Source organism: Melospiza melodia, chromosome 11 (genome assembly GCF_035770615.1).
Source record: "Melospiza melodia melodia isolate bMelMel2 chromosome 11, bMelMel2.pri, whole genome shotgun sequence".
NCBI classification, from domain to species: Eukaryota; Metazoa; Chordata; class Aves; order Passeriformes; family Passerellidae; genus Melospiza; species Melospiza melodia.
Window position 1 is genome coordinate 22,423,726 of NC_086204.1, and position 12,299 is coordinate 22,436,024.

The 12,299-nt window shown below is 44.4% G+C and overlaps 1 protein-coding gene across 1 annotated transcript; it reads right to left on the reverse strand.

Annotated features, from left to right (window-relative positions):
- Positions 1 to 1,834: 1,834 nt before the first annotated feature.
- On the reverse strand, positions 1,835 to 8,942 carry PRDX1 (peroxiredoxin 1). Its single transcript, XM_063166000.1, has 6 exons — positions 8,864 to 8,942; positions 6,005 to 6,121; positions 5,035 to 5,188; positions 4,647 to 4,769; positions 3,716 to 3,846; positions 1,835 to 2,215 (listed from the first exon to the last, which is right to left on the reverse strand). The coding sequence occupies exons 2-6, from the start codon at positions 6,108 to 6,110 to the stop codon at positions 2,130 to 2,132; spliced, it is 600 nt and encodes a 199-aa protein (XP_063022070.1). The 5' UTR covers positions 6,111 to 6,121; positions 8,864 to 8,942; the 3' UTR covers positions 1,835 to 2,129.
- Between the last annotated feature and the right edge of the window lie 3,357 nt (positions 8,943 to 12,299).

The following is a 12,299-nucleotide window of genomic DNA, read 5'->3' on the forward strand; positions in this document are numbered from 1 at the left end:
ACAGGAAATTACAGCATGTGAGGGAAACTCCTGACACCAGAGGAGTGGGATGAAGAAATGAACCCAAGGGGTGTTTCTACAGGACACTCCTGTGCCCAGATGTGCTGCAGGGCAGCTCTGACCTCTCCTGACAGCAGCCACAGAGCTGCTGGGGTCAGAACCACCCCCAGACCCTCACCTTCCTCCCAGGGCCTGGGATGGGCACATAAAGATCCCCTTTTTGGAGAGAGGCTCAGGAGCAGAACATCAGAGAACCCCTGTATTCTCAATGTCCAGGGGTAGGTGACCAAGTAGCTACAAAATCACTCTGTAACACTACCTCAAAGGGGTTGTAGTGAGGTGGGTTTGGTCTTTTCTCCCAACTAATGAGCAATGAGACAAGAGGAAATGCAATTTGCACCAGGTCTGGATTAGATACAAGCAAAGATTTGTTCACTGGAAGGGTGGTTGGGCATTGAAACAAGCTGCCCAATGAAGTGGTACAATTATTATCCAGGAAGTATTAAAAAAGCTTTATAGATGTGGCACTTGGAGACATAGTGCCCTCCAAGTAACTACTGTAATGAATTTTACATTTCAAGGCTAATATAACAACTGAGCTAAGTTTTACATTAACTTAGCCCTAACTTTAATCCTTTTCACTTGCTAGAAAAGAAAGTTTGGTAACTTCTCACGCAGCCACGCTCATTTATATTCCTTTACTTTGAACCATATAAATGCCCCTGTTACTTATCAATGCTTTCCTGGGAAGCTGGCCTCATGTGTTATCTTGAGGCTGGATTTTTAAAAAATTAAGCAGAAGTGATCCAGCTAAACATTACTTTCACATATCTTGATGGGGATTAGCTACTTTACTAGATATTGAACTATTTGGGACCAAGGCTTCTGCCACATACTTTTTGGAGCTGTACAAAACAAGTTTACTACTCAAGGCATACAACTTTCACTTTTGAGTGACATAAGTAGCCCTGGGCATCATCTTTAGTGTTGCTGACTTTAAGCAGGACAGAACTTGATTACAACCTGAGCTGAAGATGGTTACAAGGTCCGGTAAGAATTTAATCTTCACAGGTACATGAAGATCACAGGGCTCTAACTCCCTTCCATTGTTAGGCAAGAGCTCATTACCCAAGTCCTCAGCTTTGAAGTTTATTCCTATCACAAACCACACTGAACTATGAAGCTACACAGCAGTCACAGCTTTGGTATAACTTAAGGCCAGTCATGTGCTCTGAGTTTTACATAATCACTTGAAATATAAAGATTAAAGACAAGGCTGAGCACACCTGAGTACCAGATTTTATAATGTCACCCTTTTGATCCAGATCATATGACTACAAGCTAATGGATAACTGGCATGTTATCACCTCCATGACATGTAGTGGTAAAGACTGTGGATGAATGCTGTATATCCAAGGAAGTTTCCTTTCCAGAAAGCCCAGTATTCCACTCCCACAGAGACAGCATTCACACTCAATGTTGGATACCCAGGAATGACATGAACAGTCAGTTTTGGCTAACATAGATGCCAGAATGACTTAAGTTGACATGGTGCATGAGATGCCCCACCTTTGTCAGCCACATGCTCCAAGCAATACCACAGGGCCCAGAGTTTAAGCCTGACAGCCTGATCCTCCATCTAGCAGCCAAGTCACGAAGAGTGTGAGGAGTACTTTATTACTTCAACATGCAAACTAAGTTTATTTCTCTCCATTCTAATGGAGCTGTAGTAAAAGGCTTTTATGACTCAAGACATCTACAGGAAGCTTTCAGAAGTGAAGCCTGCACTGCTCCCAGGTCTCCTGATGACAACATACAAGAACAGTAGACAGTGTGCTCTTTTCACAAGTTTAATAGAGTTACAAAAGGATAGCACTGCTCTATGTAACACATGGCTAACCACAGACACGGCATTGTCACTAAGGTCAACAGGGCTTGATGTACAGATACTGATCGTTAGGATTTGCTATGAAGGTACTGTCAACAGGACAAACTTTCCTTCAAGTAAAAAAGTTACTGTTATAACTATAACATGATCCCTCGACTCAGACGCAATGACTTAATCAAAGTTCAGTAACTGATACTTGCTCTTTATGTAAGGCATACTAGTTTCCACTCAGGCTGAATGCTTATTTCTGCTTGGCGAAATACTCTTTACTTTTCTGAACATCAGGCTTGATTGTGTCACTCCCAGGCTTCCAGCCAGCTGGGCACACTGAAATGATAAGAATGTTTAAAGTCTTACCAGCTGCTCCTGCAGAACATGTTTTACACAACATTAAAGCAAAGTAGCAACTCAGAACATGTACAGATCTTTGCAACATACAGACAGTGCATTTAGTGTCACATGATGCTTTGTTTGGCTTGTTTCTATTTGTTTACTGGGCAGTAACAGCCTGACCAGGTTTCTGCCCAGACACAGTGGGTTACTTTACACAAGCAGCTCTCCCAGCCCCACTTAAAAGCTTCTGGAAAGTTTGATAGCAAAGGTAGGACCAACTCCAGCAGCCAGGTCAGAAAGGCTCTAACACCACACTACACTTATCTCCTTGGATCCAGCCAAGTCTGTATTCCCCTTATCTTTAATCCACCCTGGTCCAGCCCTCCAGCTGAAAGGGGCAGGGGAAAAAGTGTTCAACTGTCACTGGTTCCCCTACATGGCTATCAAAAATGCAGAGGCTGCAGGGTCTCAAACTTCCAGCAGCTCCTTGAGCAGCCTTTTTTGAATAGTATTCCTTCTTTACTGTCATGAATGCTGGATGCTAGCTCCACTCAGGACTGGCAATTTTAGCCACAGAATGCTCAGCTTCTGAGTGTTGCTACACATCTACTCTGGTCTGTCCTGATTTAGATGTGACTGCAGTCCTGAAGTTCTAAAGGAAAACCTTTTGCCAGGTTTTGACTACTCAAAGGTACAGTAAACCCCTAAAGGCTTCATTTGCATGACATGTGACCTCTCCATCATCAAATGTTTGATATGTCTCCTCACATAGCATATATTTATATGCCACAGTCATGAGAGCAGCTCATTTTAATAAAACCTGCCCCTGATTTACCACTTCTGAAGCACAGTGAGTACAACCAGCAGCAACACATCTCATCAGTTAATGACAACTGAAGACTACTAACACCTGCATAGCAATTTTGAGTTTCTCTAACTTGGTTCTAACTTTTTATCTGCAGTGTCTTTTTTTTCTTTCACACCTGCAGAAAAGCTGGCAGTATCAAACACCTTATTCCTCCTGAACTATGGGAACAGAGACTCTCGTCCATTTTACCCTCACTATATATTGACAAAGATGAGTAGACTTTCAGGAATTTAAATAGTTTGTCTAACAGGCTGCATACAACACTACATTAGTATTGATGGTCTCAACCTACCAAACCTGAGAGCAGAATCTAATCAAGCTTTCTCTTACAGGCTAAGTTACTAAATGTTCTTCATTTCTGTCTCAAGTATGTTCTGTGTCTAATTAAAAGAGGCAACTTCTATGTACTGGACAAGACATCCATCACCAAATTGATTTAGGTGAAATCTCAGCATGGAATAGGATAAAGCATTATGGTGTCCTTCAACAAGCAGATTTCAACAGTCACAATTACCTGCAGTGCACAGATTGATACATGTACTCAGTACTTTTCAGTGACCCTTGATTTAATCTGCCTAGTTAATACTGTTCTTTAGAGAAAACATGAAATTGAAAAGCTCTCTTACCTTCTCCATGTTTATCTGTAAACTGGAAGGCCTGGACAAGTCTGAGGGTTTCATCAACAGAGCGGCCAACAGGAAGATCATTGATTGTAATCTGCCTCAAGATCCCCTTGTCATCAATTATGAACAGACCCCTAAAAGCAAACAAAAACCAACCCTGAAGTTAAGCACAGCTCTTGAAAGGCTGATTAGACTGATATGAGTTTCAAAACCTCAGGTTCACTATTTGATTATGGCACTATTTGTACCACTTACTGTGACCTCTTCCTAGCAACTAACACCTTGGTGCATGCACAGCAATGAAACAAGAGCAGCTGTAAGCCCAACAGGAACTACGAGGGACAGGAGGCAAGTAGAGCACTGACACAGGAAGATACTACTCAAGAAAGATACTAGTAGGGAAAAAGAGAAACACGAGGGAAAAACAAATTCCAGGAGAGACATTCTCACATTCAAAAAACTAACTGCACACTGTTCTCAAAAAGACAACAAGCAACAGCTCATCAATCCTCTAACATCAGGTTAGAAATTAGCTGAAGCTCAGCTCCTTTGGCAACTCTTATGAACAGCAACTAAAGACTTGGGGTTTAATTAATCTGCACTTTGATCACTAGATTAAATTCCTGTAATCATGTTCATGACTATGCAAGTCTTGCATTATCACTGTTTGCAGCTCACCTGCATGAGACTCCTGCACTGAGCAGCAGGCAGTCAAAGGGAAGCAGAATTTAACTTAAAAGCACAGGAAGCCTAAGCCCCACAGAGAACCAGGGACCACCTCCCCTTGCAGGAGTGTCTGAGAGCCTGCAGGAGCTCACAGCTACAACAGCCAATAGCTTTAGCTGGCTGCAGGTATTCAAGTGTACACAAGCTCTGTGCTCATCTCTATGCATTGCAACATAACTTATCAGCTCTTTCAGCTCTGGCACATTACCTGTATGCAATACCTTCATCCTCCTTCAGCACTCCATAGTCTTTGGCAATGGCACGTTTTGTGTCAGAAACCAGGGGGATTTTCATAGTGCCCAAACCTCCCTGCTTCTTAGGAGTGTTGACCCTAAAAGAAGAAAAGTTTACATGTTAGAAACATAGCAGTTCAGAATGAGGGCTCAAGGTACAACAGAAGCAGATCCTTTCTGCAATATCATACTCAATCTGCCACGCAGCAAGAAAAGAACAGATGCCCAGTATGCTCAGCTCTGTTCAGCAGCACCTGGCACTACCAATACTTACCAAGTGCCTTTGAATACACTCAGGACTCAGTTCCTGCAAGAACTGAGACCAGGCAGAACAATTTGTTGGGTTAAAAGGCTGATTCTTACCAGGCAAGGTGACAGAAGTGAGAGTCAACAGAAGCTCCAATCACTTCACAGTTGATTTTCTTGAATTCATCAGCTCTGTCACTGTAGGCAATGATTTCAGTTGGACAGACAAAAGTGAAGTCCAGGGGGTAGAAGAAGAACACAACATATTTTCCTAGAAAAGCAGTACAAGCGGTGAATCTATTAGTTTTTAAGAAAAAACAAACCCCACCAAAATACAGGAAAAAACCTAAACAACCACCTTAAAACCCCACCCAACTGAACTCCCCAAACCCAGACTGTCAAATTTAACAGGGAATGCTTGTCTCTTGGGTCTGCTCCCATGGGCCTGCCCCAAGTACAGCTCTGGGTGTGCTACACCAACAGACCCCATGGCTGACCCCTAACAGAGAAACGCCACAGACCTCAAAGGCTACCAGCCAAGGAGACATTTTAATAGGTGAGTACTCTGTACTGACTCATCACCCTCATGTAGCCTGCAGCATCATTAGAAATGTATTTCTAAAGCCATCAACATGAGTACTTGATTACTTCAGGCTTTCCCTTTGTTTTGAGTGAAGGTTTTTTGGCAAAGCAAACATATTGCCAGCACTCTAGAGAAAGGGACTTTGTTGGTTAGATGAAAGAATTTACTTTCCATTGACAAAGGTGAGACAGAAGATGTTGCTGTGCCACAGTCTGGAAATGTTACACCAGCCTCATTATGATACAGGGCAACGAGCCTGATGCAAGGTAACAGTTTAGAGGAGTTTTATGCTCACTGGTAACAGTTATCACAGCTGGGACACTCAGTCATGCTGCTGACAGCCTTCCAAGCACACTGCAGCCACCACTGCACAAGTTCTGATCTTCAGTCCACTGCCAAGTGGTCACTATCATTTCAAAGCCAAACCAAGATGCACCTTCAGATACCCTCCAGTCCTTCCTATGGCCAGACTATCTGTGTAATTAGAGAAGTACATGAAATTACCTTTGTAGTCAGAGAGTTTGATGTCTTTGAACTGTCCATCTGGCATTACAGCCGTGGCAGTAAAGTCAGGAGCTGGTTTGCCAATGAAAGCCTTTCCTGAAGACATCTTGATTTAACCTAGACAGGAGTTAACACCGATACAGTTTAGATGGTGGTACATTTGCACCTGGAAGTAAGGATTTATTCCAAGCATTTTATCAATCTAGATTAAACAAAGACAGTTTATCAGAACTCAATCTTGCAACAAGGCTTCAGTGTTAAATGAGTTTTGACACCTGGGTAGTTGAGCCACTACAGAGACTGCCAGCACTTCAAAATGCATGGCTCATGGCCTCCTAAAGATGCAGTAATGGTTATCTAACCAGTAACAGCTCAGAGTCTGGGAAACTGCTAGCCTAGAGCTTTACTAGTACTCAGAAAACCATATCATTCCACGTGGTGGAGGAGTGGAAAGTCTGTTTTTTAGACCTTTCAATGAGAAGAACCTTGTTCAATTTTACAAGGGAATTTAAGACCTCAAACTTGAGCTTCCTGTTCACTCTGAAAGAAAGTAACTTCTGTTAATCCCCAGGGAACATTGCTCTGCATAACTACACTTCACCCTTTTGAACAATTCAACCCTTTTTTATTTGCAACCAGAAAGACTCGTGGCACACAAGGAAATCACATTCTATGTTAATTACCATTTCACCAAGACTAAATCAGTACAGCCAGGTTGCTTCCCCTTTGAGTCTATTGAAAAATAATAAAAGGGTACACAAGGACAAGAGAATGCTACTTCTGACTGTCTGCCCCAAAAGCTTGTCATGCGTAATACATCCTGTGCAGTATAACTCCTTAAGACTTCCAGAGCACAATCTTTGAAATTGGTAACTCTACAAACCTAATTTCTGCAGATCACAACATATTCTTAAAAGTTATTTCACTTTGTTCTGCACACTGCAGCACTGGCTGCCTCAGAGATAAAAAGCACCTCAAAGGTTAGCATGAGTCTCATGTTGCTAAGGAAAGCCAAGAGCCAAGGATTGTTCCAAGTTGTGCCTGCAAGGCACCAAGTCCGTTCTAAAAAAGGTTGAGAGCACCTCATTTCTTGGCTCCCTCCCCCTTGCCAGCCACTTTTTTCCTGGAGAACTAGCCCACAAGTCAAATACTTAGCTTTGAACCCACACCTAGCCTTTTTAGCAATGGTTTTGCTTTTGGAGGTTTCTCTCACACACCCTGACAGTAACGATCCACCTCTCAGTTTTCATGTTGAGAAGCACCCACACATTCAGCAATTTTAACTGTGCAACAAAGCTCCTTATCCCCACGCTCATCCAAGGGTTTTTAGTCTTTAATTGCAGCAGACTGGGAGAGAATGTGGTGGCCAGGACTAGAGATCATTTGTAGGATGCAGTGAAGCAGCCTGGCAGGAGGACATCAGGAATGCTGTACCCACAAATGCAGCTGTGGTTCTCAAAGTGCAATTCTGCAAGAGGGACAGGGGAACAACAACAGCACAGTATTTATCTGAGATGCCTCCAACTAGCAAGTTTTATCTTATAAGCAAGAGCTGCTCGACCTGGAGTGCATGACCCCACATTTTTATCACTGAATTACACTATTGTCTGTTATCCAAGTTCAAGGTCATCCTTTTGCTCAGTACTATGCCAGTCCTTCTATATTTGTTCCATCAGCAATCCTCTGGAGTACTTCACTAGGTATTCAAGGTCAGACTGCTCTTTGATACTTCCTCTTTCTAAATTACAAGTTATTGCCCCTTTCTCTGGTAACACTAAAATATTTTTAGTATTTGCAGGAGCCCTTGGTTGCCTCACACTTCAAGAGCCATGTGCTTTCCTCAGAGCATCCGCTGTGACCCGCCAACCCTTCTGCTACTCCTTGTGGGGTCAGCGCGTGTTCTGCTCGGATTTTTAGCCACAGCATTTCCTAACCCGCAGAGGAGCAGACCACAGAATCATTGTTACTTCCTTTCATTCCGGACGACAGTACAATGAGCACCTTAAATCAAATACACTCGAATCCGGCCAGAGTATCTTTGTTGCTCATAGCCGCAGACGGCCTCAATTATCTTCAAACTGCAATTATAATGAGGCAGGCCTGCTCTCTTGAACGAGCTATTTCATACCTTTAGGGTGGCTTGAACAAAAGCGAAAGGCCGTTTCAAAACGCACCACCAGCCTTCCACTCCCACCTTCAGACTGTCACAAAAATGCGGTCAGGCCACCGCGGCCGCGGTCGGGGCGCGGTACCGAACCGCGGGCATCGCGCACGGACCGCGGCACGCGTGGCGCCCAAGGGGCTCCGAGGGGACCCCCGAGCCTTCCCCCGCCCGGATCGCCCCTACACCGCTCTGGGACAGGGGGAGCCGCCCCCTGCATGTCCCCGAGCCAGCGCTCGGGTTTGGGGTTTTTTTTTAAGGCTTAGAAGCGAGATGCCGCCTCGCTTGTCGGGGGAAGGGGCCGCTCGGCTCCCTGCAGGCGCTCCGAGCGCTGCCCCCGCGGGCCCTCCCCGCGGCTCCTCCCCGCGCAGCGCTGATAAAGGCCCGCGCGTTGGAAGGGCTTATCTGCTCGCTCTGCCCGCCAAAAAAAGGCCACACCAACACCAGGGAAACTGAACGCGGCGGTGCGGGCGGCAGCCGCAGCAGCGCGATCCCCCGGGAGAGAGACGCGGGGAGAAAGGGCTCGCCCTACGCGCCTCGCTCAAGGGCGCATCTGCGCAGAGGGGGAGGGGAAAGCGAACAAAAAACCCACCCAAAACAGTAGCAAAAAACACATAAAAATAAAATGACACTAAAAAAAAAAAAACCCCAAACACTGTGCAAAGCCCCCAGCACGCCCCGCGGCCCCGCACACTCACTCGGAGCGCAGACCGGTCCCGCACACGCAGCTGCTGCAGCGGCTCGGCTCGGCTCGGCCCGGAGTGCCGCAGCCCCGCCGCGCCGCCCCCTTTATAGCAGCGCGGATCTCGCGAGCGGACGCGGCGGGAGGGGAGGGCGGCAGCGCCTGCAAGGGCAGCATGACTTGGCAGATCCGGGGCCGTCGGGGTGCGAGCGAGCGCAGATCATTCCCTGGAGAGAGCCCCGGGAAGCGCCGTGGAAATACCCAACGCCGCGGGTTATAAACGATTGATGGCCTTGGTGCAAGAAGCGATGGCATTTTTAGTGCCTTAATTGAACTAGCTATGATTATTTGAAGTCCTCAGAGGGTATGCAGGACTTTGAGAGAGAGTAAGGGATGACTGGCACGTCATTCATGTGAATTAAGTGTTGGCCATTGACAGAAATAAAACGAAACCTCTCACGAGCAGAGCAATGTGTGTTCGCAGTGTTGCAGAAGTGCAGTGTCAAATCTCCATCCTCTCCCTCTGCACTACCCACTGTCCCCTCTCCCTGATACTCGTTCCCAAGGCTTTCACTGATTCCATCAATGGGAACACCGATTGCAGTCATGCAAGTCAGCAAAAGAACGATGAAAACTAAGTTTAAAGTGCAACCGTTGATCTTCAGTGGCAAGATGGAAGCCCTTGGAAGATACAGTTACTTCAGGGAGTTTTGCATCGTTCAGTAGTGATGCCGCTCTGAGGGATGTTCAACCTCAGTAATTCCGCATAAGCACTGTCTTTGAATCCAAGAGTGAATGAGCAGTGTGGTACTTTTTAAGGGCCAAATTCTGAATTCAAATGTGAAAGCTTTGTTAAATAATGAATGCTAAAAGCCATTAAGCCATATCAAGGACAAAAATTCTTGCTTCTGTCAAAAGTGAGAAATGTGCTCACCAACTGATTTTTACTCATTTGGTTTGCAGTTTACAGTTGTGTTTCTTATACCTGTTAAAACTTGATTATAAATTGTAATGAGTAGAAAACCACAAAGGATTAACAAACTTTAAATGCTTATAATCAAGATCACTGTGTAGTGTTGCTGGGTGACCATATCCATGTGGTTGTTCACCCAGAGATGACTCATTTTGGGACCAGATGAAATTAATCCTTAAATAATGAAAGCAAATAACACGCATATATGGACTCAGGAAAAAATCTGCACTCACTTTCTTGCAACTAATTTATCTACTTCTATTGCTATAGCATGCTTAGTCTTTTACAGGAAGAAGTTTGCTCTCTTAACATCAGTTCTTATGAGAATTAAGGTCTATATATTGAGACATGTATGTACCTCCCCACCACCTCAGGCCAATGAACCTGTGAACAGATTAACCCCTGAAAGGTCAGGCAGTCCTAATCAAAACCTCCAGAACAATGTAGTCCCTCTGCAACTCCGGCATGTTTACCAATGGACAAAGCAGTAATGACTTTCTCATGGTTTCTGACTCCTTTAATGCTTGTTATGCTCATTTTTCTTACTTTCAGATGCACAATATATCCACTTTGGTCTGCAGTTTGTTCCAGGTTTGTGCTGTAAGTATTGCCTTTCCATTCATATGTCTGTGGCCTCATTACTTTTGATTAATTTCTGAGCTTGTCTTTCAAGATGTCAGTTTTTGGAGGTTTTGGAATAATAAATTGTTGGGACCACTCCTTGTTCAGTGAGCACCTGGGTTTCTGTAGCCTTTCTCAACTTTTAGATGTAGGATGCTACTTAGATTAAAACAACTGTGTTTTCCAGGAAATAAAGGACATGTTTACCCCCACAGGTGCTGGAAGGATGGAGTTCTCTCCCCACAGCAGTGTAATTGTGCTGTTGTGTTCTGCTAAAACAGCTGCCAGACAGGATCAGCTGGTACCTGATTAGCATGGAGCACCAGAGCCCAGTGCAGGCCTCTCTGCACCCGTCCACTCAGACAGGGACACAATAAGTACTTCATCTATCAACCAAGAGGAGCTGGCAGGCCCTGCAGTGCCAGAGCAGTGAAACCACCCAAACTGGGAGCCAAACTAGCTTTCACATCCATCATTTTGATCACAGTATCTCCCATGTACCTTGGTTGGGAATGTGCCCCTGATGTGAAAAACAAATGCCCTGCTGTGTGTAAAAAGAAAGGCAAAGAAACTGGACCTGTTTCAGAACATTACCACACATTTGGGTTTCCATGCATTTGAGAATGGTTTTGTGTAAGAGTATCAAAGATTTCCAGAATAAGATAAACTTAGCTGGAATAGTAATGGATTTGGCAACACTGGGCACGCCCCTGGAGCACACAGCAGAGGCAATCCCTGCATGCCCTCAAAAGCCAGCGGGTTGGGACACCCCACACACTCCCTGTGGAGTTCATCCCTGCATGTGCCAAAAGCCCACCGAGTCCTGAATGTACCAAACCTCCTACGTACACATGGCACTACCAGAGGCACAGTCAGAGTCGAGTCCTGGCCATGTGGGGACAATTTAATTTAATATGTGCAGAAAGTCAGCTGACAAGCCAGCAACATGGGGCATTTATGCACAAGCAGCTGTGCACAATCATTTTAATGAAAACAACTTCATGTAATTAAATATAAAACACACCTATTAGCTTTCCTTGTTTGAATCAAGTGAAGATTCTATTTCTAGGTCAAAATTGCCTCTTCTCTGCATTTTTTTTTCAATTAGCAGGCTATTACTGTATGTTTTGATAACCACTGCTTTTTGATGACAAAATGTTTTAGTCTTCTTTACCTTTTCTCTTTTGCTCCCCTATTACATTACTGGAGGCTGAGGTTTGTTAAAGTTTTCATATGTGAGATTTACATAGTTCAAGAATCTTCTTTCTGCTTGAAGATTGTGGATTTTCAAATGGATCTGATTGCCATGGTCTTCATATAAATAAATCAAACTCAGCAGTTGTTTCTCCCCCTTTATTCCTTCATTTCCTGCTTCCCGTTACTTATAATTGTTGCCTTGTCCTTGCACTTTTCTTCCACTTTCCTTTATTTCATCAAAACAGGCTGTGCAAGAGAAAAATCTGGTAGCATGCATACTCAAGAGATTAATTGACCTTTGTACCTTTAAGCCTCCTGAGCAGTTCGAGTCAGAGCAGCAAAGACAGAATATGCAGCAGATTTATCTCTCTGGAAATAAGTAACAGGCTCTTCAAAGCCCACCAGAGGTATCAATTGTCTTATTTCTGATCTAATCTTCCTCTAAGTTCTGAATCTTTATAAATTGCTTGTAAAGATGGAATCCTGGAGTAAAAGTCAAAGCTGATTATCAGCTTTTAGTTGTGTTTAAGATTGGGTGCACAGTTGATTCTTGATTACAGGCCAAAGTCTGTTTCAGTGGAAGGCTTTGATTCCCAGTAGCAGGGCTGTCCCCGGGCCAGCAGTGAAAGCACTCAGCTGAACCAGCCTGCTTTAATCTCAC

Bases quoted from the DNA above. Each gene is read 5' to 3' on its own strand.
- PRDX1 (XM_063166000.1), bottom strand. From the start codon at position 6,110: ATGTCTTCAGGAAAGGCTTTCATTGGCAAACCAGCTCCTGACTTTACT. The intron at 5,189-6,004 runs GTAATTTCATGT...CTGCTTTTCTAG, and splicing joins CAAACTCTCTGACTACAAAG to GAAAATATGTTGTGTTCTTC. The intron at 2,216-3,715 runs GTAAGAGAGCTT...TTATCATTTCAG, and splicing joins TACAGATAAACATGGAGAAG to TGTGCCCAGCTGGCTGGAAG.